This window comes from Varroa destructor, unplaced genomic scaffold (assembly GCF_002443255.2).
Source record: "Varroa destructor unplaced genomic scaffold, Vdes_3.0 BEIS01000004.1, whole genome shotgun sequence".
In the NCBI taxonomy this organism is placed as follows: Eukaryota; Metazoa; Arthropoda; class Arachnida; order Mesostigmata; family Varroidae; genus Varroa; species Varroa destructor.
The window spans coordinates 38,491,967-38,518,851 of NW_019211457.1; the positions used below are offsets into that span (position 1 = coordinate 38,491,967).

A 26,885-nucleotide genomic window follows, 5' to 3' on the forward strand; every position below is an offset into this window, starting at 1 on the left:
TATATACAATGTATATATATATATATATATATATATAATGTATATATATATATACAATGTATATATTTTTTTATATAGAAAATTTTTTTATTCATTTGTTATTGTTTCGGCTATTTGATCAGCGGAGTGTTACGCTGTGCGCATCATCCATGGGTAATTGAACATTATAGCAAACGCTTATATGATATGGCGGTAATCCCATAAAAGTTAACACCACAACCCCATCATAATGATGAACCGACAAAGTATGGGGTCAATAACCAGACCCACTGGCATGTGGCCAAACCTATCGTTTTGCTGCTAGCGTATCAAAGTCTGAAGCTTTGTCCTTGCCAGATATCGCCTCGATATCAGCACGCTTAGATAAAATGTGGTCATAATGGGCGCTAAGAAATAATCAAAACCACTAGCCTACGTATTTGAAAATACTAATAAGTACAAGTTACCAATTAGCGTTCCCAAGCATAACATAGAAATTCCATTTTCAAAGGCAAATTATGTAAACACTATCGTACGAATATATATATATATATACATATATATATATATATATATATAATTACCATAACCGTTGCATCGCTTTAAGGAAATAGGGTTCTATAACGTCGAACAATTGTTCCCTGTCATGTTATTAAACGCGACACTCAGCATCATAATAGCTACTTAAGCTAGATTAATCGTCCTCAGAATAAAATAAAAGAGAGCGTTTGGATCAGCGCGTAGGGGTGATTTTGTTCAGGGGATTCAAGTGTCTTCCTTCACAACCCCAGGATTTTTAAGGTCTTCGTACACGTTTTATATAAATATAATGTATGGATATTTAAATGTGTTCATCACGAAGTTCACTATACGATTCACATATTCTCGGCAGAAAACATCTATTTATAGATTGTGACAAAACGATCTTCCAGTTCCCCATCTAACTCGTCTAAACAAGTGGAGCAACGACCCCCAAAGACACCCTTTTGTAGTATCATTCAAATATATACAGAAACAGAATTTTTATTATAATTCTTTAGCTTCGTTAACGGCGCCTCAAGGCCATTGACGATATAAACGCCGCTGATTACATTTTCACCTATTTCTATTTTTATTTTTAAGTTTGCGTTGTATTTTCGAAATTTCGCGGGAGTACAGTGCAATGCCATGAAATGTACGAAATTCGGAAAGATATCCGAGTGAGGGTAGAGTTTATAGCTAAGGGGTACTGTTGTCTACGTAATGAGAAGTCCTTCAAAGCCATTGGAAAGGACGGCTGTCATGAAATATATGTGGCGATTCCCAAGTAGCTATGTATAAGGGCAAGTAGCTGTGTTGGAAGTGAATGAATGACTCTCGCTAATGCTAAAAATAAGTGTGGGTATGGGTTGGGTCTAATATTCATCAGTAATCTTTGTTATGATCAGGTTTTAAGTAAGTTGATCTCATCGTGCACTGATATTACGAAAGCTTTGGCGCTAACAAAACACAATTATAGACATCTCCATGCAATGTTTATATATGCATCATGAGGTTTCCAAAAAAATTCAGGAAGCTATAGCCAACGGACTTTTAAGCATACCCGCTGCTTGTCTTATTTTGCCTCGAAGTCGATCTAGCTTTGACCGACGAAGCTTTGTCTTATATCAGTATGTGGCTATTTAAGCAAAATTTATTTGTGCGACGCGAGGTTACAAGCGTAAACGACGTTCCCACACTTTTCCGCGCACAAATCGTGTCACCCATAGCATCATTATCGCGAAGTTGTTACAATCTACGACCATAACTTTTTTCATTTCATTGAAGCCCGAGAATTCATGAGAACCCGATCGACTGAGGGTCCATCAAATCATGATTGCTACTGATGATGGTGGAGTCCAATGAGCACTTTTTCCTATTGTTGATGAGGTCGAGCATTCATTTTGCTTCTCGCCACGCAAGGGAAAATCGATGGACCTAGCACAGTACTATACCAAAATAAATGGGCTCGAATTCCAAATTTTCCGAATCAAATTGTTACCAATACTATATGATGTACTATTTCGAGCATAAGCTCGTCAATGTTACGAGTGGAACTACCGTCAAGACAAAGCTTTATATTGGCTTTACCGTTATGTAATCGACCGCTACTGGTGCTGCGGAAAAAACAATGAAGTTACCATTTTTTACCTTATACAACAAGTGAACCTTGTCTTTCGGGGATCAATAGACGCTTACCGCACGCAATTTTCGTACCGTGTGATGGTGCTAGATCATGTCAGCTATGTATATATATATGCATGCATGTACACAGATAAATCTAGAAGGAAACGATTCAAAGCGTAGCCGTATAAGTTCCTTTACCATATCATGATGTGTGTGCTGCGTAAAAGGTGGATCCATAGTTCCCGCGGAAGGCCTACAACCGCGATACGAATACGACCTTTGTTCATCCTGTTTAGGTTGACTGATGTTTTGAAAAGCGCTTGTACTGAACAATTGATACTGATTAGAAGGGAAAAAGGATTCCTGTAGTTGACGCAATGGAAACAATGTTGTAAGTTGAAAAGCAACAACTTCAAGGAACAAGGAAGATAACATCGACTTCCATGATCGTTTACCACTCACACCAATATTCATGTGTAATGAATGAAAGACACCTAAACATGATAATAAAGTTCAACACTTTCAGGGAATCGAATATGTCGGATCCATTCTTTGTTAAGATTTTGTACGTTTTTCATGGCGTAGGCGTATTTTATAGCTCACAGAGTGAGTGTTTTTTAGCTATTGATCATAGAGGTAAAACCCTACGTCATTATACAGTTAGAGGACCAACCTATTGTAGCTATATATTGCTGATGCCTTATACGTTCCACTAGCGCTGCCCCATTTCTTTTTCACGTTCAAGTTATTCTCGTGTTTTCCTGATCTGTCTGATAACTATGTATGACATATGTCATTATGCATGCCTCGGATTGAGTTTGGGTACTGAGGCGTATTTCTGAGACCTGGCTTTCGACTGTAGATGTATACGTGGTTCAAAGATCTTAAAGTTGTTAGGCAATCGGGTTTTTGGCGATTGTCGCATGTTTGCTAATCAGTGTTGACGAGCGAACAAATGACGGGCTAGTCAAGTGATTTCTATAGTGGTTTTAGTTAGCAGCATCGTCGTCTAGATAGCAGGCCTTAGATATAAGATCGCTTTCAAGACAGTTTGTCCGTTTAAACGAATCCGGAACGGCATCGTACGGAATCAGCCACAGTCCTCGAGTCAAACGGAGATGCACCGAATGATCACGTAAGCTTTGTCACTTTAACGACCTGCTTGGCGTCTGTGATGTGTCTGTCAGTGTATTGGCTTTATAAATATAATACTCTTACAAAATGCGTGGTCACGCGTGGAAGCGCAGCGAATCACTCTACGAGTGACTCGGGAAATCTTCACAAATACACTGAACATAAATACATGGAACAATAGTTTATTTACTCAAATTGTTTTCGAAAGTTCCTAAGTAGCTCTTTTTTTTTCTTTGTTTTATATTCCCTAAGAAATCATGTCGATAATAGCTAAATTGTAATTAGTTGAAAGAAAATTTTCTACCTCCTACCTAGATGTTGCATATATATATATATATATACACACATGTTTCATTACTGGTTTAGTACGGAAAGAACTCAAATGTAGCTATCAAAAACAGTCTACGATGAAAGGATCTCCAGATGATCTTATCTGAATATAAATTAGAAGACAACAAAAATTTGAGTTAGGCTTATTACAGGAAAAAGTGAGTGAAACCATTTTTGGCATAGAACAAACACGTTATTGACCTCCTTTCCATAAAAAAAGAAAAGTTTGTGCCAGAACTTAAAAAATACTCCCAATTCACTCCCAGCACTGATAATCGAAGTGCACTAGTAGATGCCGCGTCCTGAGCTTGTCATACAGCTATTTCTATAACTGCTTTGTATTATAGACTAAGATAAGATTAACAAGAAAAAAAGATCCATACCTGAAAAGCATGTTTTCGTTTAACAGATTTTAGCGGAATTCATTACAGGCGTGCAGGCCATATGCGAATAGATTTTGATAGCCGGAAGAGACTATAAATCGTCTACTCAATAAGGGATGAACGCACAACAGATGTAAATATTTTGATGGAAAATGTTATCATAACAGGAAAACAGAGTGGAGCTAACAGAGAAAAGCGTATCGATACATTTGTGGGTACCGAAGGCAAGCGTACCCTTTTCCTAGGACATTTGCAGCAAGACAGCCTGATAGGTGAGCTCCTTTACAAGTACAAGTACACAATGCTTGTCGGTAACATGTATTCGGCGTTTTTGCGGAAGTCCCAATGCAGCTTTCAAATTAATTGAGTTATGCATATGCACGTAATCAAGCAGAGACTCGTGCGTACAGACAAGTCTGGCACGTACAACGTCCTTTCTAGACACCTGCCGCCAGCGTCGTGCACGAGGAGGTTGCTAGAAGTAGACGCTTTTCTCTATTCAATGCAATCTATGTAACAGGGTGTATGGCTGAATACATATGTTATGTGTGAGTTAGTTGTTTGTGCGGAGTGCGTTGGCAAGGGTCCCATTAGGAGATATCAGGCATGAACTAATACTTCGTCCAATTATAGAGTAAATCGTATATGAAGGAGCAGTAGCGTTTAAGTAGGAAAAAAAAAGCGTCCTCGGCCATAAACGTTTGTGTTTATACTGGAATCATAGTTTCAATCTCAAGCGAGCATTCGCGCACTATGAAATCAATGAAGTTTTTCAAAAGTGAGTATACAGTTGATTGAATCATATATATAAATTGACAAATGAGCGACAATGAATACGACCAGTTTTGCTTACACGTTTTCGCTGTTAGCTCTCGAGCAATAGGTTTACATGTGTCTTTCTTTTTTTAATAGAACTATACAGAAAAAAGCCTTCCGTAAAGATCTTTGCTGCAGGCCAACAGATTAGGTAGCTGCCTTCCCAAAAAGCTGCCTAATAAACCGAGGACAGATACCAAGACAAATCTTGGGCGAACAGTGATGGAACAGATAAAAAAAGCCCGACGATATCGCTGTCGAGACAGACAAGTCAAACCTACCGACTTGAAGAATACTGCACTTCCAAAGGATGTTTGCTTAATAAGAGCAAATGTTAAAGATTTGCTTGTCCTTTTTTAAGGCGGGCCTGTTTAATAGAAGTTCCTTAACAAGCAATGTTTGTTAAGGAAAATGATTTAGAGTTGATCCACTTGTAGATGCACTATTATTATGACGGTTGATACATATTTAAGTTAAACGGAAATGATGGTATTTACCGAGATTTTAGTTATAAGCGTTCTCGTGAAGCAGATCACTGACGGATTGATTTTCTATTGATATAGTTTGCAATATACGAAATATGTGTTTAGGAAAAACATTATACAATAAATAACTAACCAAGTTTCCTGGCTAGACTGAATAAGCTGCACGCGTCAGATAAGATGCATATATATGTGAGCTCCTATATACGGTAGTTGCTAGTTAATACTAAGCTAATAATAATAGTTAATAGATGCCAAACATCAGTACTTCAAGCAACTCAGGAAGAATGAACAAATACACACTCAAAGATATTTTATGGTGTATTCTCTTTGAGAGATCACGTAACTGGCAAAGCAATTGCTCCATAGGAGATCGATATCAACTGGCGACCTTTCCGGTGGCGTTCTTCGAACTGTAAGCGTATTAAGTTAATTGCATAAGTTATAGTGGCTGTTCAATGTCACTATCTGTAAGCATTACCAAGGCGAGCAACGAGGCGTATGCGGGCTACCAACACCTTGTGGCCATTATCGAACTTTATGCTATTACAGCATCTTCATCGAAAAATGGCTTCGTAAGCTATCTTGTAACAGCCGTCTAATGTGAGTTTCTCGTTTACTTAGATGTAAGTTTGGCTTGTACAGGTCAGACAACCTGTAATTATACTTAGCGAGAGGCCGTGGACCGAAGAGGCAAAAGGTGATTTCATACAAATACATACGGTGACCGTTTTTGTAATTTCAGCGCACCTTATTATACTCGACTGATTGGCTTTGTGCGTTTCGCTTCTGGTTCAGTTCTAGAATTAACTTTTGATAACTTCCGTAATTCACACTTGAAGTTATGTGCTCCTCGCCGTATGACTTTCCCTGCGCTCCTTACCTGCTCACAGTGATCAGTTTGCTTGCAATATGAGGATGTATTTACCTTAATTCTGAACGAGAAGCTTTATCTTGCTGATATATGCCGAAATTATACGATGCATCGAAGAAAAAGCAATGCACACATGATTAATTGTGCATTTGTTGATTATTTGCTTTTTTATTATTTTACTTAAAATGCAGTACCGCCTTCGTCTCGTGATTTTGCGCAGAACCCCGAAGAGAATCGCTTAAACGAGCCAGTCGATGTCAATACGTTGGCTGTGGCTTCCGTCAGCGGCTATCGAGGACGGTCATCATCTTGCACTCGTCGCGAAATGCCCAAGGCTGTAACAGTCATTCGATCGTCCAGCGATATCTCGCTGGCGTCTACCGTCGCCTTAGATGATTCCATCCATACTGCCGTTACCTCAGCTCAGTCCGACCTCGCAGCTGCGGCGGCAAGACAGCTTGAGATTGACGAGATGCGCAATTTCGTTCGTAAACAGAAAACTAAATTACCTGTACTTATGGATAGCTTTATGGATTTTGTAAGTCAACTAAAAGACTAAGAGTACATGTATATCTATCGTCAGTATTCTGCCCTTTGGTTTAGAGTAGATCACCGGGAATAGCAATGCTCTTAGTTGAACCTGTTTATCCAACCTAAATCGTAAGAGAAATGGCTGTTATATTATACGGTTTTTAGGTAGTTACACTCGCCGCAATCATTCGTGGACCGTACTCCAAATCCATGCGTGTCACCACCGCGGTCAGCCGTCTCAGATCATAAAATTAATATGAACATTGAGTACGTTTAGAAAGTGCTCCGTTCCATACGCTTTTCATTTCATTCTTTATCTACCCTGTATCTGTCATATCTGTGGAGATCATAGGTTGGTCACCAAATCGTTGCCGTAATGAACACGATAGCAAGTTACAAAGAGATCACCGAGGGGGCACGAGTTTCGCGCGCTGATGAGAAACGAATGAAGCTTGAGCATACCTTCTCTTTAAAGGTCAGATTCAATATCCTGCCAGAGCTCCAGGACGTCGGAAAGCTCATTAACAGCTATAGGTAAATACGGCGATTGGAAAACAATGAGCGGTGTTACACGCTGTGGGTGGAATTTGTCCAAGAAATAAGCTGTTAATATAACAATAACTGCGGTAAGCTTGTGAAACGCGTTCAATTTTTAGCTTACAGATAATAGAATATTGACTGATCAATAGTTTGCTATCGCCTATTTCAGCCATGAAAGCGATCCGGACAAACGGAAACTCCTCTGCCGGAGGACCAAGGAGACGCTCGACCGCATCTATAAAATGATCGCTTACCTTATGGATGGGGACTGCTTGCTAGAAAATTTTGCCAAATGCCACTCCAAGTCATATTCGAACCCGAGCAGGGGAAGTTACATAGATCACCAAATACAGATTCGCCATTGTTTGCTTAGCTACGGCAGGATTCACCGAGAAGCCGAAGATATGTACCGAGTGATGAAATTTAGCTAATAGCTCAACTTAAAGTTAAGCTCTAATAAACATTATCATAAACTCATTATACTCTACGGTCGCCACTTCGCAGCAACTGTGTCTATTTGACCACATATGAACCCGTTGCCGGCTCAACCTATTAGTTTTCTTCGTGCCCGCTACCTACATATACGTAATATCTCACGCCCATTTGAAATCCGCTCAAAATCTTTCAGTTAACTTTGGGAGGCAAACTCACTCGAAGACAAGGCACGGTGGCTTGCTATTTGTTCTTGCTTGGGCATTGTTTCGACTGTGAGTCATCCTGCATTCGTCTTTTGAAGAACGTTTCGTCTACGTATACACCCCGCCATCCCTTATTACGCTTCTTGATAAGTATTCCTGCTTGCGGTAGAACTCGTCAAACGTTCTCTCTTACAATGCGTACTGACTAGTTACTAGAGGCTAGTTTTTATTTACTCATACAGGACACAAGAACATGATATAATGGCGCATATGGTAGATCATGTTTTGTGGCCGTAGGGAGGATTGTCTATTTGAAAAACGTTCGGTTAGGGACGACGCTTGAAGGAGACAAAGTAATTTCCAGTTGGCGGAGACAACGATCGAAAGAGGGCTGTCTATGTAAATTATGTTGTGTGTCTGTGATTCGAGAACGGCAACAATCGTTACAGGGCTAAATGATTTTTCTGTATAAAGCAACCTCTTAAGGCAATTTATGCAGTGCCAATATATTTATCCAGCCCAAGATTGATAAATGGTAACTGCTTGTGAAGTATGATATATCTGAAAATGCTACCCCTCAGACTGGCTATTCAGGCTATTAGAACGCAAGATCAGCCAGCTTATGTCAACATAGTCTTTATAAACTTGTATATTTCGTTGTTAATGTTGTCGTTGCGGAAAAGCTGTATACGTCCCGGGTACCATATATCCAAAATAAAAACAAGACTCATTGATTAAAAGCGATGCGAAGCATTTAAACGTAAAATTCTAGCCCTTGAAGGAAAAACAATTAATGCAATAATAGGTGAAGTAGTTTCTATAACAAGTTATAATTGAGGTCGATTAAATGGACGGCAGACAAACAGAAGTTCTACACCATAGTAACATCTAATGAAATTAAGTGGTCAGCTACTCTCGCGCTCGTCGGCAAAGGATCTATCGCCGTTAGCTACGACCTTCCTAGCTGGTTTGTAGGTAAATAAAGTGCACCTCTACTGCGTAAATCCATGTAAAATTCAAGTGCATGATCTAATTAGAAGGCTACAATTAGAAGCTATAGGTTTGAATTTTAATTTGGATACCGGATTGGTCATGAAACCCACATGAGCTGCTAGGAGGGCCGGCCTGTGTGTCCCGACGTAGGCCTTCGTGGTGTATATTTTCTGTATTCTAGTCCCGTCTCCTTACCTGCTTTTCGATCGGATCGCTCACTCTGAAAACATAAACATGTGTTCCGAGTTCGAACGGTACCAAGCACGCCTCTAAACTAGAAAAATAGAATAGGCATATATTCGTTAGGATGCGTTTGTCTACGGGTGCGTGCGTTCGGCAATGCCTAGCACGGCCAAAGTCGTACACTTGGAAATCTGTAAACAGAACAGTACACAGCGGCCATGTTTTACATTATGAAACTAATACAGTTTAGCTTAAGATAAGAAACAACTGTGAAGTAATCTATGAAGTTTTGAATCCTTGCATTCACTTAATCTGTGTACTAGATTAAGTGAAGAACGTAGAGTTCGATCGTTATCTTCTTCCACAGTCTATTTATATGAACATTTGACGCGCCTCACTTTGGAACACACACATCACTGAGTACCCGCGGCACACACAACCTCACGACTGCTAATAAAATCAAAACGATCGCAGTGAAGCAATAAGTTTACTTTATCCAGTCGACCACATTAGGCAAAAACGTCCGATTGCACATAAGCTTAGCATAATAAAAAGCCAGTAAAATACAAATATACTGCTATTTGTACGTTTTTTACGTTTGCTCGACGTAAAAGCGGCTCTAGTGATTGTAGTGTATAGATACACCGCGGGAAAACAGTTCCGTAATTCAAAATAAAGTGCCTGACAGTATAGTTTTTATCTTAAAACATATCAAAAGCTTCCCCGTTGACATAAATGCCATCCAAGGGCAGACAATCTTTTTTCGCTGTTACGGTCGAAATGTGTACAACATTTACATGCAAAAATTAATTTTTTAATCTCCTCACAAAATGTACAAAATTCAAATTTTTAAAAATAATTATTTTTTTCATGTAGTTGGATATTCTATTTTCTGCTAAGAAAACGATCGAGAATACTCAGGGTTTTAATATAGCGCACTTGTTTGGTTTTTCAAGAGGCTTAATATTTACATGGAATTTTCCAGTCAGTATCACCTTAAACTAACGAAATGATAGCGGTGGGATAGCAGGGTAACTTCATTAGGGTTAACGATCAAGAGTTCCAGAAAGACCGGTTAGTTGCAGCGGAAGAGACGGGATAAATGGTAGAAATTGGAACAGCTGTTCCCAGACAACTAAATAACCGAGCAAGCTTGAGTGCCAGCTACGATTCCACAGGAAAGGCTTATAGGATAGTGTTAAATATAAGTAGCATTCGGCGCTCAGTGTGCACAATACAAAGGATGCACAATAGAACGATGAGCAGTTATTTATGCCTGGGTATTCGCAGGCGTTGAACGCCAGTCGATATATCGTGCGGTTTCGTATGCAGCGCACGTGAGGTAATCTGGGTTTAAAATCGGGAGTGGAGGCACACGTAGTTTTGTACTGGGGGCCAACCATCTAAAACAGCGCCTAACGACACAATCGAGGTCTTAGTTGTACATCGCTCGTATCGTTAGTTTGAACATGTGGATTTTATAGAAGCGACCTCTGCTAACGCTGCGTAACTCAAGCCCCGCTACATTAGAAATTCGTTTCCCACTTTTTGCTATCTTTTTCAATTTATCACTACTTAGGCATGAATGATCCAACTTCGAATATCCTTGTCTATGTTCATGGACTTAACTAACGCATTCTCCAAAAATTCGTAACGCTTGGGTCGCTTTTTGGCCTGACCGTGAGGAACCAACAATCATCAGCATGATTGCCCTAGAGGCACGACGCTGGCGTCGTAGGGGCCAATAGCGTTTTATTTCGTGTCCTGCCACATCAGACAAGTTCTAGAAGGTGACGATTAGAACGTAGCATACGGAGGAGGGCATCATCGATTGAGTTGGGCATTTGAAGGAGAAAGGGCTAGGAAGCTTATAAACGGAACCCATCGATTTTCACTTTAGCTATTATTACTGCAAGTATCGCTGGCGTTGCTATTAGCACTTAGAATGCGACCACGATAATACAATCTATTGTCCCCAATGGATCATTCTGCTGTTATGTAGCACGAAAAGAAGAAGAAGATAGCGAAGCCGTTAACCGAAAACGCAGCGGCGGGCGTTGCAGGCCATCGGGCCTTGAGGGTTAATTGGAAAGGCTCAGATGTCTACTACGGCTTGTATTGACATATATCAAACTCCATAGTGAGGCAGGACAGCTGCACATGATTGTGTCAAATACAGTCGAAGTGGTGAGACGCGAGCTTCATTTCGCTCCGTAAACTGCAACCGTTTTATGTGCTAATTCTAACTGGAGATACTGCTGTTGTAAGCAGCTAGTGAGTCGCGAGCAACATAGAGTGCAAAGGAACATATCGTGCTTATAGATGAAGTAGGGAACACTGCGTTTTACGTCCGTTGCTTAGATATACGCTATTGATCAGGCATTGCCTGGATTACTTGCTAGATGTTCAATGGTCCTTTTCTGTCATTATGTTGATTTGACGACGACGTCCTTACAAAGCTATACATTTTAAATAATTGCGTCTGAAAATTATTTAAATGAAGTTTTTCCTTTCCATTGTTCGTTGTGGTGCACAGGCTTATTGTCCCGTACTGAACTCTTCAAACTTCACTCTAGGTCTTTGTTAGGACTAGTGGTAACTCAGAAAAGAGGGAATGGGAGTGGCTTGTTCGCTTTTAGCTACGTCGATTCCAACTGAAGATGAAATTAAGGTAACGATTGGGCATCGAGTTGACGGGCATGTGAGACGGCGAATGGTTATCTTCGTATTTGGTTAGTAGTACTTTCTCCACATTTAATTCAATCTAGGTCCACACATGAGCTCCAATTAGTAACAACAAATGTTATTTTGCTGGCAAAGAGAAAACGCTGCGACAATTACACACGTTATTCATGTAGACGACAGGTCATTGTAGTGTGTTCTGAGAAAAATATTCGAACTCGCATGTGTGTTCAACAGACGGATGTTCCATGGTGACTACACAGAGAAATGAGTTCTGAAGGACCTGCCTCACTTGGAGCGATTAATTGCCCACTCAGTCTCGTGCCGTTGTTCCTTTTTAATGGCTGTGTTTGCAGCTCTACGGCAGTAGTAGGACGCGTCGCTCGAAAATGGACTACATTAGAGATGGCTTGAGAGATCCATAATGACGAAGGGGTGACTCGACACGAGATCAATCGTCACGCAAACGAACAACGCTTGAATAAACTACACAGCACCTACGGTCGTCTGATCAGTCGTCATTCAATCTCCGAGTATAAAACAGAAAGCACAGAAATACCAATAGTAACACCGGAATCTAAATAATCAGCGTAATCATCAGAGTTTTCCGCAACGCTAGCTCGCAACTAAAATACTGGCTAGAGAAGTAAAAAAACAAACAAAATACTAATTACTCGCTACTTTACCCACTAACATATTCGTCTGATGAAAAAAATAATTAATATTACAGTAATGCCAATATGAACGTAATACTACAAGTTAGCGCCGCCAGGCCTGTACGTGTTCATTACTCTGTATTTGTGCTGTCGTGACTCGAACATAAGTGCTAGCCACTTGAGTTACATCCATGAGGTCACTGCAGATATATGTGCAATGAAAGCGTAAGGTGGTCTAGATGGCCTGGTAAACCGGCAAACGTCAACGTGATACAGCATACTGGATCGTATTGCGTCAAGCATCTCGTTAGAAAGCCTATGAACTCTCTCTAGCATACATATAATAACAGAGTTTCTTCGTTGTCCTCCAATAAGGTAACGCACAAACCGTCCTGCCTGCCTGCCCGCCCGCCTGCCTACCATCAGCTCTTTCATCTACTGTAAAGCAGAAGCAGTAACGGTACGCGTAAGGGGCAGGAGGTGCAGACCTTTTAAACAGCCCGGCTAGTGCGTCTTAGAATGTTTGCAGTCCGACACGTATTTATGTAGGTACTTCACCGCCTTTGTAAGGGTAGTCATACTAAGGTAGTTACGCACTCGGATGAAGACAGGCTAAATTAGGGTAATTAAATGGACGACCAAGTTTACCCATTCAATATTCTCTATACTATCGTGTGGATAGAAACACGTTCAAATATTTAGTAGGGAACACATGCGTATCAAACTTTTCTAGGTGCTTCTCTAGGGAGGCGGCGTGGTGCAGGTGTTTGATATGTCCTTCTGAACCCTAACCAGTAAGCATGCTCCCAGGTTGGCTTAGACCTCAGCGTTGGGAAAGATCACTACGAGAAATTAATAAAAAGGAAAATAAAGAGTTTAAAAAAAGTCGCAACATGAGGAAATAATAAACTACATGGCTACATCAAGGTTAATAGCTGCTTGTGTTATTGCCATGCCGCGTCATAAGTTTGTTGCACAAAGCCTAGATAAGTCGAGCGAGACCCACCCCGATTGGGCCTTAAGTCCCCTGGCGGAGGCAAGTCTTTGCTGCCTTACCTGAACGAGATAGTTCTGAAAACTTGCTCGTATAAAAATGCAAGAAAACGCGCATTTATTCTTATTCAGCTATGCAACAGAGCGCTTGATCCAGTCAAATTATCCATAGTACTAATCTGATTTTATGGCTATCTATAAAATAATAGTTATATCATTTTATAGATAGATATAAATTCATATATATCATAGTGCAGAAATGAGGTTTAAATAAAATTAGGCTTTCATAAAGTAGGACTGTCGCATTCGTATTGCCACACGACCGACACTATTTTCGTCAGGCGCGGGCGTCATCGCTACATCAGCGCCAGCACGCAGCGTTTCTATAGACAAAGTTAACGCTACATTGTATCATATGACTTGAGAGAGCGATACGGCCGAATATCGAGTGGTCGTTAAAGCACGGTTCCTGCACAGGATGTACGGTTCGACAGTGAACTATTCACAAACGCCAGAAGTGGTAGACGGACCCAGGCGAGAGAAACTTCCTTTTAGGAACTTCATCAATAGCAGTTCCTATGCATTTTGAAAGCTTAGTAATCCAGTCAGCTAGAAACGCCTACTAAATGTGGCTTAGGATAAATGAACTTAAGGTAAATATATTCAATTTAGCCAGCAAAAACCTAATAAGACCTTGTGAATCATAAAGCCCAAATTCTAAGCAGGAAGCGCTGAATTGCGAAATTTTTATGCAGTAAATTCAGTAAGCCACGACACGAATAAGCGTGACGTCGATACGCTTTGATTTTTGGACTAATGCTAAGACACGCCTCCAAATATTTGGACGTGAACAACACCAAATCTATGCGCTTAATGAATCCTATGGTAAGATATGCTCACGTAACTCACGTAAACACAGTCCCCATATATATATATACACGCTTAATAAAGGTAGCAAATCTGTCAAAGGCAATCCCGTCTTCAAGCGTGATAGTGACAGATTTGCTTCTAGCCTATATATGTAGGGAACTTTTATTATTTTTTATTGATTTATTTTCATTATCTAATTAATCCCAATTAGGCGAAATAATGTATGTTGCCCAGGACGAGAACAACCGATCCGAGTCACCCGCGTCTTCCAGCAGCTATAATAATCAAATAATAATAGCATCGAGCTTCGCTTCAATCCATAACTCATAAATAGTGTTAAGCAAATAGTTTTTAGTTTAATATACTGTCATCATTACAATTACAGGTGGGCCAGGCTCATGCAAGGGCCGGATCGTTAGTGATCTACATCAGGGTTTCGGGCTGCACGTGATAGATGTTGAAAGTGTTTTGTTGAGACGCTCCGACAATATCAAGCTGACACTTGAAAATCTCCTACAGATTGTGGAGAAGGAAATGCGGAACGCCAGTGCAGAGGCCGGTTTCCTCATCGATCTCGTGCCAAACCTTCGGAACATTGAACGGTACGTTTTCGGTGTACCGGGCCTAGTTCTGATTCTAGCCAACGCCGAAGTGCCATTACCGCAACAGCAGCAGCAGCAGACGCAAGTACTGGCTTCAGTGTTGCTAAACACCAATATCAGCAGCTGGTATTGGTTAACACCAGCAACCCAACGGCCCGATAGCACAAAAGCTGCCAAACGTTTGAATTTATCTTCAAGGCGTTACCGGATAATGGCTCATCTGTCACCTATTTTCTGTACAGATCGTACATGCTGGCTTTCGGGTTTCGTAAGTACAGATGGCTGAACCTAAAAGGCCGAAGTACTTCTGCGAAAGATCGTGCATAGAAGAAGTCGGCCTGCTCTTAGGCAATGTCTTGTGCGGGATCACTTTCTTTTCCAAATAAAGCAGGTGTATGCCGAGAGGGGTTCGATAGATTACTTCTAGTGAATTGTACCGCTGTTCATTAATGCCAGTAACAGACTCTTATTTGTTTAGAGCCATTTCGACATACAATAATAACAATAGCTATAAATTGGACAGCATTGCGAAACCATGACGGTTAGAGGAAAGTGTTTTTCTTGCCTTAATCTTCTCGTGTTATTATGATCATAACATCTGCGTGTGCGTGTTCTCGATGAATTCTAGATGTCTAACCCAGAGTAACGTACGCGCCGTACTTGAACGCTTTGAGAAAAACTGGCCAGTGGCGTTTGCCTTAACACTCTACGGCAAGCTGTTCGTGCAGTCACCTAACGCTGAACAAATTCTCCTTGACATGCAGGTGGAAGGAGCTCACGACGAGCGTGATGCCAACCGAATTCGGGTAAAGACCTTCTTTTAATCTCTTTTTAAGCTTTCCTCACTTTTTCCAATTATACATACGTGGAACGACAAACTTATCTGATTCAACTTCTGGAGTTTCTAAAACTTCTAAAAGAACTTTCTAAAATTAGCTAATATGAAAGCCGGTCGGGTCTTCCTGTGGCGAAAGGGAAACAGAGCAAGTCCGTAGGATCCAGTGGGGTGCGAGCGCGACAATGTCAAAGAAGGCGCCATTCGATCAGTTTATCGCAGCTAAACTTTCTGTAGCTCTATTTCAGATGACGGGGCGATACTGTTGGTTCTAGTTACACGTAGCTTAACAGAATGTTACCTGAATATGGTTGCAAAAGATTTTTACGATGAATCGATGTTTAAGTAAAGCTAACGAATCGATAGTGGGAGCCTGCACCCATTGCAGATGTCCTAATTGTCCCTTCAGCCCGATGGTCCCTTCAAGAATAGTGATCGCCGGAAGCAGTATATGGGTGCTATTGTTTTTTAACTTCCAAACGACTTTCCAGTACAGTCCGACTTTTTTTTTGGTCTAGATTTGTGTTAGCTATTGGTCGCTTACTGAAGTTATTTCTTTAAGTTATACAGTATGTTAACGGACTAATTGTAATGATAAAACGGTACAATCAAGAGAGGAGAAATCAAGCATCAAGGGAGATTTTTTCTAGCTGGAATTCTAACAAGATTAGCACAGTGAGATAGCTGATAATTGGAACGGAGTAGTAAAGAAAAAGAGCCCCAACGCAAAGGAATCTAAGCGATGTGATCGAACGATTGAGTCGGAAACATATCATTACTGTGACTGGATTCTGCGATGAGATAACATTATTATGTCACAAGCCTTAATTTATTTCTAAATTCTCTCTAATATCCATTAAATTCATTTGTTGTATAGCAGGCCGAGGTTTCAGTATGAGAATAGGATCACTGCAGTGAAGCTAGCGTAACGGGTCTATTAGTAAAACTAATGCTACAAAATAATACGCTAGCAGGACAAAGGTATATAGATCAATGAAGTAGGACAATTAATTAATTGAAATAGAATTACGATAACACGATAGCTTCCGCAACATTTTGTTGTCGAGCGTAAGTGATGTAAGTTGCATGTAGCGATTACCAAATCCGCCAGTATTAGAGGAGGCTGACGATGAGATAACTTGGGCGAAAGGGCGTCACTGGTTGACAATTTTAATATTGTTCACATTAGGCGGCAAAAACAAGTTCCTAGCAAAGCCAGCTGGCCCGTAAAGTAACTAATATTATTATCTATGTGTTACAGAAAAGGTGTACCTCGTTCGCAGCGAGCATTCAGCCGATCATGTCGTATTTCTGTGAGCGTACTGTATGCGTGAAGCACGACGGAGTCAATTACGAGAGGCTGTGGAATACCGTAATGGACCTCTTTTGGGATCTTGGCTTGAAGGCCCGGGCACCTGTCACGACCACGGTCTATTTTCTTCTCGGTAACAGTAGCAAAATACGCTAAAAATAAATTGTTAGATTTATGACCGTTTTCTCTGTCGGGGTCTATTTAACGAAAATCAATGTTCGCTATCAGAGAAATGACACGCTTCAAGATAACTTCAGTAAATCTTCGACCTTGTTCCCTGTTTGGCTCTGAAGTGATAACTGACATGTGTTCATTTTACTCGCTTTAGAAATAGATAGAAAGGTACAGGTAATCATGAACCTCTAGCCAAATAATAGCGAAACATTCCAGGCCCGTTTTTATTATATGTGTATACGTGTGTGTGTGTGTGTGTGTGCTTACTATAATTTCTGCGTCTCTGCACTAGTTAATCAACAGTGAAATAGGATAGTGTAATTTGTTGATTTCTAGAACGCCGGCCTATTCACTCTTCATTTGCATAGCAATACAATGGGTATTTCTATCCAGTGTCATGCACACGCTATTATCGGTATACCATATTTTTTAACCTGATTTATGGCTAATGGTTTATGTCGCTTGAGCATATTGGCTTTGAGAAGAGTAGGTTCCTATGGCAGTTAGGATCATTCCGAACGAAAGATCCTTCTTGACGTAGAGCTTCAAAGAAGTCGCTCTACTTGGAAGAAAGCGCTTCTCGCCAAGTTTTGACGTCTTCTTAGCTGCAGTTCCATCCTGTTACCTCGCCGAGATGCAAGATCTTATCTTCATGTATTCATATCCTCCTCAAGCCTTGTTGCAGCCTCTGGGCTGCTGTGTATGAGCTTGTTGAAAGCATAGAAAATGTGCACATATTGATCAACACAACAAATTGATCAATTAGAAGGCTTCACTATTCGACACGCTTAACTTCTGCCACAAGCTTGTCCATATCAAATCACCTTACAGCTAGATGAGCTTGTACGTGCATACACTCTTATAATAAAAGTATAACAAGAAGCAAAGACCTACTGCCACTCAGTAAGGTTAATAAGTGGCGACATGTCGCTGCGAGTTATCGGAGTCGTGGTAACGGAAATTATCAAAATAAACTCTATATAGTCCGTGTACACACCACACCATAGAGCGACAAGAAAGCGTAACGCGACCTTTCGTGTCAGCAGCGGCAGTCGAGAGTTAATATATGCTACGCTATAACACTCAACATTTATTGCGAGATACCTTCTTAAAGGTTTCTTGCCGACTGGACGCCGTTGGTCGACTAACAGAGTCCTGCCAGGAACCAGTGGTGTCCCGTACGGTCTGTCCGTACAGCTGGCTTATTGGTTACCAGCTTGCTCGTCTTGCAATTGCTTGCTCACCTGTCTGTCGTGATGGCAGCTATACGGCATACACACGATCTATCCCCTTGGATCTGCCCAGTTCCGAATGTAACAGCAACAAACTAACGGACGAAGCCTATAAATAGCCCGGTCTCGCCGCTCAACTCTTTTCCACCACTGTGACCCGTTGCTACTGCGGCCTACGCCGACAGGGCGATGTACCAAGAAGACTATCAGGTTACTGAATACTTTTACATGCATAAACAAACAGGTGCGCTCATACCCGAGAAGATACAACACGACCTAAACGTCCAAACTTTATATACCTACACACAGTCCTGTGTGTATGCATAGACGACTACCCTTAGGTGCATCTGACCCTCGACACGAGGGTAGCTGTGGCAGTTGTTTTCGACCCCTTCCGCTCCTTGTACCTCTGAGTGCTTTCTCGCACACACTAGTGATAGTTAGGGGCATCTGCCCTACCACTCAATAAAGGGCTATGGCTGTCGATGGCAGCTTTCTCTAGCTTTGACCTCTGCTAGTATCGAACATGTTCGTCTCAATCACTTAAACGAATCTCTGGCCATGCCTGACCGTAGGATGTCTATTTATGTCTGTTTGTCCTTTCTACCGGGGCAGTCATCTTCGCTTAGGCAAGCTGCCTGCCTTACCTGTCGCTCGCTGTTCAGTTACGTGATTACCCGCCTGTCTGTACATTCGAATATCTTTCTTTGCTTCTACAAGTGATGCCAACGACTCTAACAGTATTTGCGGGGTCCTGCACTTTTCTTATGTGTCAATTTTCAGTTATAGTAAATGGCATGAGATTGTCGAGCGTGCATAGTATCACCGATATCTGTATTGCCAATAGCAGTGTTTTTAATTATGCGACTGCCTCAAGGTTTGTTGATAAGCTCAAAGTTTCTGCATAAGTCCGACGTAATTGTTAACACGTCATGATGGATACGCCGCTTTAGCTCTTGATTGTAGAACGTTTCATCCCAAACACCTTGCTACTCAAAAAACTTTAACGACATTATGTCGCATGAACACCATGACCACGGTACAGCCCGTGCATTGATTAAATTTGTTTTTTCTATAAATACAGTGATTCGTACATACAATGGCACCGTCTTGTCAAAAGTACATATTGTCTAAAGTAAGCTTCACCAGTTTCAACTACTGGAAGTCTATCGACATGTCGATCGATCATCATCGACATCGAGAACCTTAAACAGCTTAATAGAAAAAACAGTGCGATAGTACGTCCTATTTAAAGGTCGGTTACTTTAGCGATCTAAAATGTTCATTGGTAAATGACGTGAAGGTATTCATATGATACTATGCGGTATTTTTTTTGCTCACTGTTTGAATCGAACAGTAACATAAATTATCAGAGAAGATTATTCTTCATACAAAATGGAAAGCGACGCAGCAAGCGTACGAGTCTTCGCATGGTCTGAATACTTGAGCTACTGGTTTAATTGAATCTTACAGCCCCAATAGGCGAACCCTGTGTGTAACATACATCACGCAATTCTGTGCCAAGAGCTGTGTAAATCTCGTATCGTATCCGCAGCTACTACTGCATAAATACCGTGAATGTTTGGAGTACAACAAAAGTACCCCCTAAACTTTTTACGGAACGCCATTGAAAGTTTTTCAAAGTCATAGCATATGTATGTAGTACGTGTGATGTACTAAACTGTTTTGAGCACTGCGCCCAAAAAATAGATGTTTTTTTTTTAAGAAAAAAAAAAACGTACATATTGGATAAGTCGGATTTTCCAATTTAAGTGTACGAATATCATTTCAAGTAGATCCGCGACCGGGCTGTAGTGCAACACCATGTGTACATATAGATGACGCGTAACGTATTTTACTGCATTTACCCTTTCTATGTGACTATTATAGAAAAACGCGAGGCGCTCCGACTACCGCAGTATGCGAACAACGAGGGAAGCCTTCCGCGGGTCCCCTTTATATTACCGCCGTACCTGCGAGCTGTAAGTGAGTGTGACCTTATTTGTACCCCACAGCCTCACAGATTTGGCCTCTCAATCAGTTGCTTACACTATCCACCCTCTACCTGTTCAAGTTCGGTCATGACTAATACCTGCTATCGTCCGTACATACGCATGTACGTACATAGCACACTTAACAACCACTGGCCATTCCTGATTCCGTCTCTCCAACCGCTCCCCCATCCCGGCTGACTTTTCCACCCACTGACTAGTAGTACTACTACTATCATCACCAGCACGATTACTGAGTTGCGCTTTTCCCTTTCGAGGAGAACGAGAAAAAGGAAAATAGTTGAGGACGAGCAGGCAGAAGTGGCCATGTTTGTCGGGAACGTACTGATAATGGACATTGCGAATTCTCTTTCCACCGATAACGGCGACGACGATGAACAGCCTGAGAGCTTGATGATCATCCGTTTATTTAACCTACTTATATAGAAACGCTGATGTGCCAATTCGAGTTCAAAGTGCTAAACAGATCGCTAACGTAAAATCAAGTAAATATTAAATACGTTCGGACATCCCCGGGTCTTTCGAATAGTGAAATAAGGACAAAACATATAGCTTAACTACGCCATATATATATATATATATATATATATGAAAAGCGAGACCATTAGATACTGGTTTAATATGAACAATACCTTTTACGTGTCTATTGCTATAATAACTATTAATACAACGTATTCAGTCGCCTACAAATCTGTCCTGTTGATTTGGCCATTGTCCTTATAATGTTCCACTGGCAGCGAACACACAGTAGCAGCAATATGCATATCTCTTTAGGCAAACTTTTATGCTGCTTTGATTCATTTTACTGTAATTACACCTCTATACCATTGGGCATGTAGGCTCTCATCTGCTCTACTGCTGGCCGTACGAGCCCATAGCTTCCGGTGAGGGCAGGCGATACGTGGCCTAGCCTTGCAGAAGACTGCAAGAGAACCCTAATGGAAACGTTGGATTTAAAGGCCTATTCCGCCATCGTCGCCCCCGCCCTGGCCAAAGAAGGTTCGTGCGGCAGCGATAAAAAGCCGGTAAGCATGGGATAGAAGGTAGAGTGACTATACAGTTCCATAATCGTTATCGCGATCTTGACAGCGCACCTCGACGCTCCTCGCACCCAGCGCCAGTGACATCTTATAAGGACTCGCTTATGGCGTACGCTTTTAACTTTCTGTTGCCGTCGTTCTCTCAACTGGTCACGCCCCGCTAGGGGCAACCCTGCGGTTTTTTTTTCGCAAACTTCAGATTGAACCAGATAAGGAAATGCATGACGTTCCGTACGTGTCCATATATTTGTTTCTTCTGTAAAGAATATATATATATATATATATATGGACGTTTCAATATGCAATAGTCTGAACAGCAGTTGTCTGAGCGTGACGTGGGCCCTTTTTGGGACCATTGAATTTCGGGCATATATATACTATCGGATGTTATTCATGCTGACTTTACAAAGAAACGGATAAGTAATTTATTTATTTATAGAATAGAACTCAGCTGGCTAAAAATGCGTATATATGTTAAACTAATAAGCCGTTATAGTTTTACGCTTATTAAACCAGACGTCGAACAAAAAATGACTTTCATCATGTTTTTACTTTTTTTTTTACGTTTTTACTTACTATGATGTAGCAAATTTGCCTAACATGGCAGGATTTATATATCGGTTTCTTTAATCATAATGGTAGCCCTTCTAAAAAAAGAAGCATTTGCCCTTTAGTTAACTCCCTGAATTACTGATTTCTTCTACGAAATCATTAATTGCCCACATATGACCAGCTCTGGCCCATATAACCTCACCCTATGGGTTTATATGGGCTTTTCTAAAAAATAAATTAATAGTAGTATTACCCACTTTCGTCATAGTATAATTCAGCTTTTTTTTTGTCGAATAAACATGTATGTTCCTTTTTTCGCTCGGCACCGATGATTTTAGCCGTAGCGTTAAACAAATTTTGACCCATATAGCCCCACCTTCTCGTTACTAATATGGCTTTTTTTGGTCGGTGTTGAATGTTCGTGGCTCGTCGAATTATGGGACTACAATAACTGCTGTGTATTTTGACGTATAATAAGTAGTATTTGTACGGCTTTGTAAATCTAGAATGTGTACAAAACAGAAAATTTTGTAATTTTATATAGCACGACCGGGATCAGCGACGGAGTATTAAGGCTCATCATATCATGTGCCTCCAACAGCAGGTCGACTTGTACGCAGTGCTGAGTCAGAAAGAGAAATAATGTCCTGGTTCGGTGTCATAGTTCGGACATCGATGTTACTGCTCAAAACGGTCTTTTTTTTTTCTCTTCTTAAATATCCGATATGTAACAGCAACAGAAGGACAGCAGTCAGGCCAAGGTGCTAATGGCAATGACAAATCCACGACCTACTCTCATCTGTTTATCTGCTCTGATCTCTTCTTACAACAGTTAAAATTGGGACCTTGCTGGATATTAGTCCAGGTTCACGTCGTGTTAATTTCAGGGGATTGTATAATATCGACCTTAGCTATTCTAGAATGTCCGAGAACACTCTCTTTACAACTAAACGAATCAATCAAATCTATATATTTACCTTTATCAGGTAATATGCCGACACCCCTCTTAAAATTCTGTTCCCTTTGCGTTCAGAGTTGACGTCTAGTTTTGGCCCGTTATCTAAACAGCTAGAACGTTCGAAGATCGGTGAAGTGATGGCGCTACAAACCAGAAGTTCAATAACAAGTTGTGTGCTTTATATCTTCCTTTGAATATTTGACTCTTAGTCAGCCATTACTGGGATAGCATGGGTAACGTTATTCTGTACAGGGTACCGTACATCTGAAAATGCATACATACAGCCATCCACTGAGACACGTGAGAGCACAGCTAGTTACCCCCTGGATTTTACTGACTTAAGGATGATGTACTTGTTTGTTTAAAACATAATTTTTCGACAAGAACAAAACACAGTTACTAAGTGTTCACCCTTGCTTATTGGATTCAATCGTATTTTATGTTATTGGTCTTGAGAGGTATTATCTTCATGACGCTTGCAGTGCCTTAACTAACGTACTCTTTAGGTGCACTTTATAGACATAGTCTTCGCTTGATATTTAAATCCCAATGAGCTTTTCCTGTCTTTCACGTATGCCTTTTTCGCTTTTACTAAGCCTGACACAGTTCCTTTAGCACTGCCGGTTTTATGTAAGTTGTTTAACATAATTATCGTTTTCGTATTCGTAGCGTGACGTATTCGACGGCGTTAGTACACAGATTTCAAAGCAGGCTTCTTCTCATCGGGAAAAATTTGTTGCTCATTTGTACCCATTTATGGAACGCATTGAATGGGAAGAAGAACCTAAGGAAGCGAAGACCACTCTTCATCCTCCTATTCGTTGCAAGCAGCCACTCTTCTTGTTACCGGTACGTTTCATAAGGTATTCTTCACGGCGGTCGCTCTGTTGCGAATTTCAGTCGAACTTTTCCCTGTTATCACCGTTATTTGACTAATTTCTAATTTACATACGCTGTTTTGGACCATTATTTTAGCAAAATCGACCGGAATAGCGATTATATCTGATTGTGTTGCTCAAGCTTAACGCTGGCTGAATTTGAGCAGCAAGAATTAATACGAATTTTTATAGTATTGGCAGATGTCCTATTGGCTATAGTAAATACGGATTATTTACTATAGCCAATAGAACATCTGCTGAAGTATATTCTCTACCGGTGCCTTCTTAAGTCCCTTGAGGTCGTTCGAAGGATCAAAATGCTAATTGTTCAGTCCATCAAAGGGAACTGTTTATATTTAGCTCTATGATCGTTTGATTGCCGAAATCGGGTCGTGATCCACAGTGGATTGGTCAATTTTTCCTGCAGACAAAAAGGTTCTTTTCTCAAATATGGTCTAATCCCTATAGCGTCTTGGCTCCTTCTAGATATATTCTGGTCGTAAGTGTTTATTTCTACCCCAATCGTCAATGCAATATATAGCTATGAAATGGTTTTATGTGAAGCTCAACCATATAGTGTCTTGTCACTAGGAAAATTGGTATAATTTTTTTTATCATAGTCAAGATGTGAAATTGTGTTTCATCGAAATGCCCGTTCGAATTGTTTCTTTTACATTGGAAAACATATAATATTGTTACCAGTTAATTTCGAAAATCTATGACAAAGATGGAATACTTACGGTGATTTAGCGTTAAGAAATGTTGATATAAAACGTCTCCGTGACAGAGCGTTTCATTCAGTTTCGTAGAAAGTTATTGCTTTCCATTTTGCCAATTTATAAGATATGCTTATGCCGCAATCTTCCTTGGGATCTGTGTAAGATTGTCGAAGGCATTGAGAACATTCTTATTATACATATATATACGCATATCAAAGATGACAAAATTGGCTGAGATAGGTGTTATATCTTGCCAACCTTTTTAGTGTTGCACATTTGCCATAGGCATCTTCTCACATTGTGTAGAATATAAATGGGTTATGAAATGCGGTAAAATTCGCAGCTGGAAATCATTGCGTGGAAGCATCTCGTACGTTGAACAATGACCTAACTACTAGTAGCTCCTGGACCATCATTCCCTTCCAATATTACTTTTATCTAGTTTGCATTAAATAAGCAATCATGTAGATGACAACAACGGTCTTCAAATCAAATGTCGGGCTTCGTAATTATCGTTTGCTTGATGAGGTCTTCTGCAGATGCTCAATGATGGGGCTGTTCCGGTGGAGCGGCGTTTGCTAGCCACTACTCAGGGTGATCAGTGCATCTTCTCTGCTGACATCGGAATATCAGACTGTCGACGGGTTGTCGAACATTACGCTCAGGCGAGAGCAGCTGCCACGTCGATTCCTCAGACGAAGTGACAACTTCATCATGACGCACTCGGAAGATCGAAACAGCTGAAGCACCAGACTGATCTCATCACCGCTATTTCCGGTCACCGCTATTTATATAAACGCTTAGAGGGGAACAAGTCAAGGGCTTACGGCTACTCTATCTAGCCAGACGCAGATACAACAGCATCGCTTATAAAATAATATATTTTAGACTGAATATTTCCATCTGAGCAACGACAAAGCTGCCATAGTAATAGAATCATGCATGATTTCTCGTTTATTAGATAAATGCTAAATGTAACTATTTCAGGAAGCTCTACCATGACACTGATTCTAACAGCAAAAAGTAGCAAATTTAAATAAATACAAAATGTGCAGTTTTGGCTTTTCTCTAAGCAATTTCGTAATGAGGTATGTATCGACACCTCGTTTGTCGAAGGCAAAATTATTCTAGAGATTTAAAAGAATAGGTCATTTAAAGATAACCCATTTTCTAAAATCAAAATGTATTACTTGTTATGCGTTAGTGCCTTAGGCAATCGTATTATGGCGTGTTTACTTGGACTGCTTAATGCACATGGTTCAAATCATCATCTGCCATAAAGTTCGCCTCAACATCTACAAAACTCGAACTGGACGCGATGTTCTAACGATACATAAACAGGGGATGTCCTGTCAGAGTGCAGGATATAAGCGAGGCCATGTTTTGAGCGAACCCCTATCAGATTTTATCAGGACGTTTTCTGCTAGGCTAGCTGACCTTACAAAGGCCGTTGTTATAAGCAGCCACTGTTGACAAAATTCTGTAGGAGAAGTTTAGTTCTGTAGAAAATCTCAGTTTTTGAAATACTGTGATTTGAAAGCTGTGTTTCAGTAACGTTGGTACTTTCTTAGCTGCAACCATATCGTAGTCACTCTCCAGACCGTTATAAAACCGTTGTATTCAATGTCCGTCAGCCTGTTACGGTGGACTCTATTCAGCCGAAAATGATCACCTCGACCATGAGCCTCGGCCGTTTCCATTTCTAAACGATCAAAGCCGTGTGCTATACACTTTGTGCTTCAGTAGCAGCTGAATAGAGGAGTGGATTGTACTTGGATCGACTAAATCTTCAATCTCTATTGTTCTTGTGACAATGAGCTCAGTGTGACCCTGAATAATACGGAACTGAGGCGTTGTTTACCTGTTGGCCTGATCTTCAAGAAATAAACTAGCAATAAGCCGCGACGAACGTATATGAAGAGTTGTATTGTATCTAGATGAAACTTTAATCTAACTAGCTATAGTCATTACGTTACGTAAGAGTAAAGACTCAGTCACTATTTTCATCATAACACGTTTTATTTAATTTCTAATTGCTTATGCATAGAATTTGAAGACAGACTTCTCTGGCTGTTGTCCGTTCCTTCTTTCGCTCGCATTCGCGTCATTTTCTGCTTCTGTATCGCCGTGGCGTTGTCATTTTCGCATTAATGTACTCTCATCTTTTTTTAGGCTTTCTAATCGTACTAAATATCCACTTCTTATTTTTGTTTGCCTCGCATTTTCACTTAGGTTGCGCCTATTGCCCACCTGCCATTGCTCCCCATCTGCCCCTAGCGAAAGTCTCTCTGCTCCCTTCTCGTTCGCTCGCTCGCTCACCCTATTTATTTCACTAGCATATA

At 40.7% G+C, this 26,885-nt stretch overlaps 2 protein-coding genes and 1 long non-coding RNA gene across 12 annotated transcripts in view; 2 read left to right on the forward strand and 1 right to left on the reverse strand.

Moving 5' to 3' along the window:
* The window catches only part of LOC147756173 (uncharacterized), a 7,955-nt gene extending 3,851 nt beyond the window's left edge, over positions 1-4,104 (reverse strand). Inside the window, exon 1 of the long non-coding RNA XR_015325744.1 lies at positions 3,972-4,104. This is a non-coding gene — a long non-coding RNA (uncharacterized LOC147756173). The remainder of the gene's footprint in view (positions 1-3,971) is intronic.
* Positions 3,192-8,596, forward strand: LOC111249127 (uncharacterized). 8 transcript variants are annotated; one of them, XM_086986074.1, is made up of 5 exons: positions 4,515-4,749; positions 5,639-5,872; positions 6,335-6,681; positions 7,027-7,208; positions 7,384-8,596. In XM_086986074.1, the coding sequence occupies exons 3-5, from the start codon at positions 6,469-6,471 to the stop codon at positions 7,643-7,645; spliced, it is 657 nt and encodes a 218-aa protein (XP_086842200.1). In that variant the 5' UTR covers positions 4,515-4,749; positions 5,639-5,872; positions 6,335-6,468; the 3' UTR covers positions 7,646-8,596. The 8 variants fall into 8 exon arrangements, with proteins under 8 accessions (XP_086842201.1, XP_022658283.1, XP_022658289.1 ...); XM_022802551.2 differs by lacking the exon at positions 5,639-5,872 and adding an exon at positions 5,894-5,969; XM_086986075.1 differs by lacking the exons at positions 4,515-4,749; positions 5,639-5,872 and adding an exon at positions 3,192-3,259.
* A 144-nt stretch (positions 8,597-8,740) lies between these two features.
* LOC111249041 (uncharacterized) lies at positions 8,741-25,597 on the forward strand. Of its 3 annotated transcripts, XM_022802330.2 has the most exons (8): positions 8,741-11,355; positions 11,565-11,760; positions 14,615-14,831; positions 15,460-15,637; positions 16,928-17,111; positions 20,275-20,366; positions 23,616-23,795; positions 25,083-25,597. In XM_022802330.2, the coding sequence occupies exons 2-8, from the start codon at positions 11,643-11,645 to the stop codon at positions 25,245-25,247; spliced, it is 1,134 nt and encodes a 377-aa protein (XP_022658065.1). In that variant the 5' UTR covers positions 8,741-11,355; positions 11,565-11,642; the 3' UTR covers positions 25,248-25,597. The 3 variants fall into 3 exon arrangements, with proteins under 3 accessions (XP_022658065.1, XP_086842198.1, XP_086842199.1); XM_086986072.1 differs by having other exon boundaries at positions 8,741-11,760; positions 25,072-25,597; XM_086986073.1 differs by lacking the exon at positions 25,083-25,597 and having other exon boundaries at positions 8,741-11,760; positions 20,275-20,370; positions 23,616-23,756.
* The last annotated feature ends 1,288 nt before the right edge of the window (positions 25,598-26,885 follow it).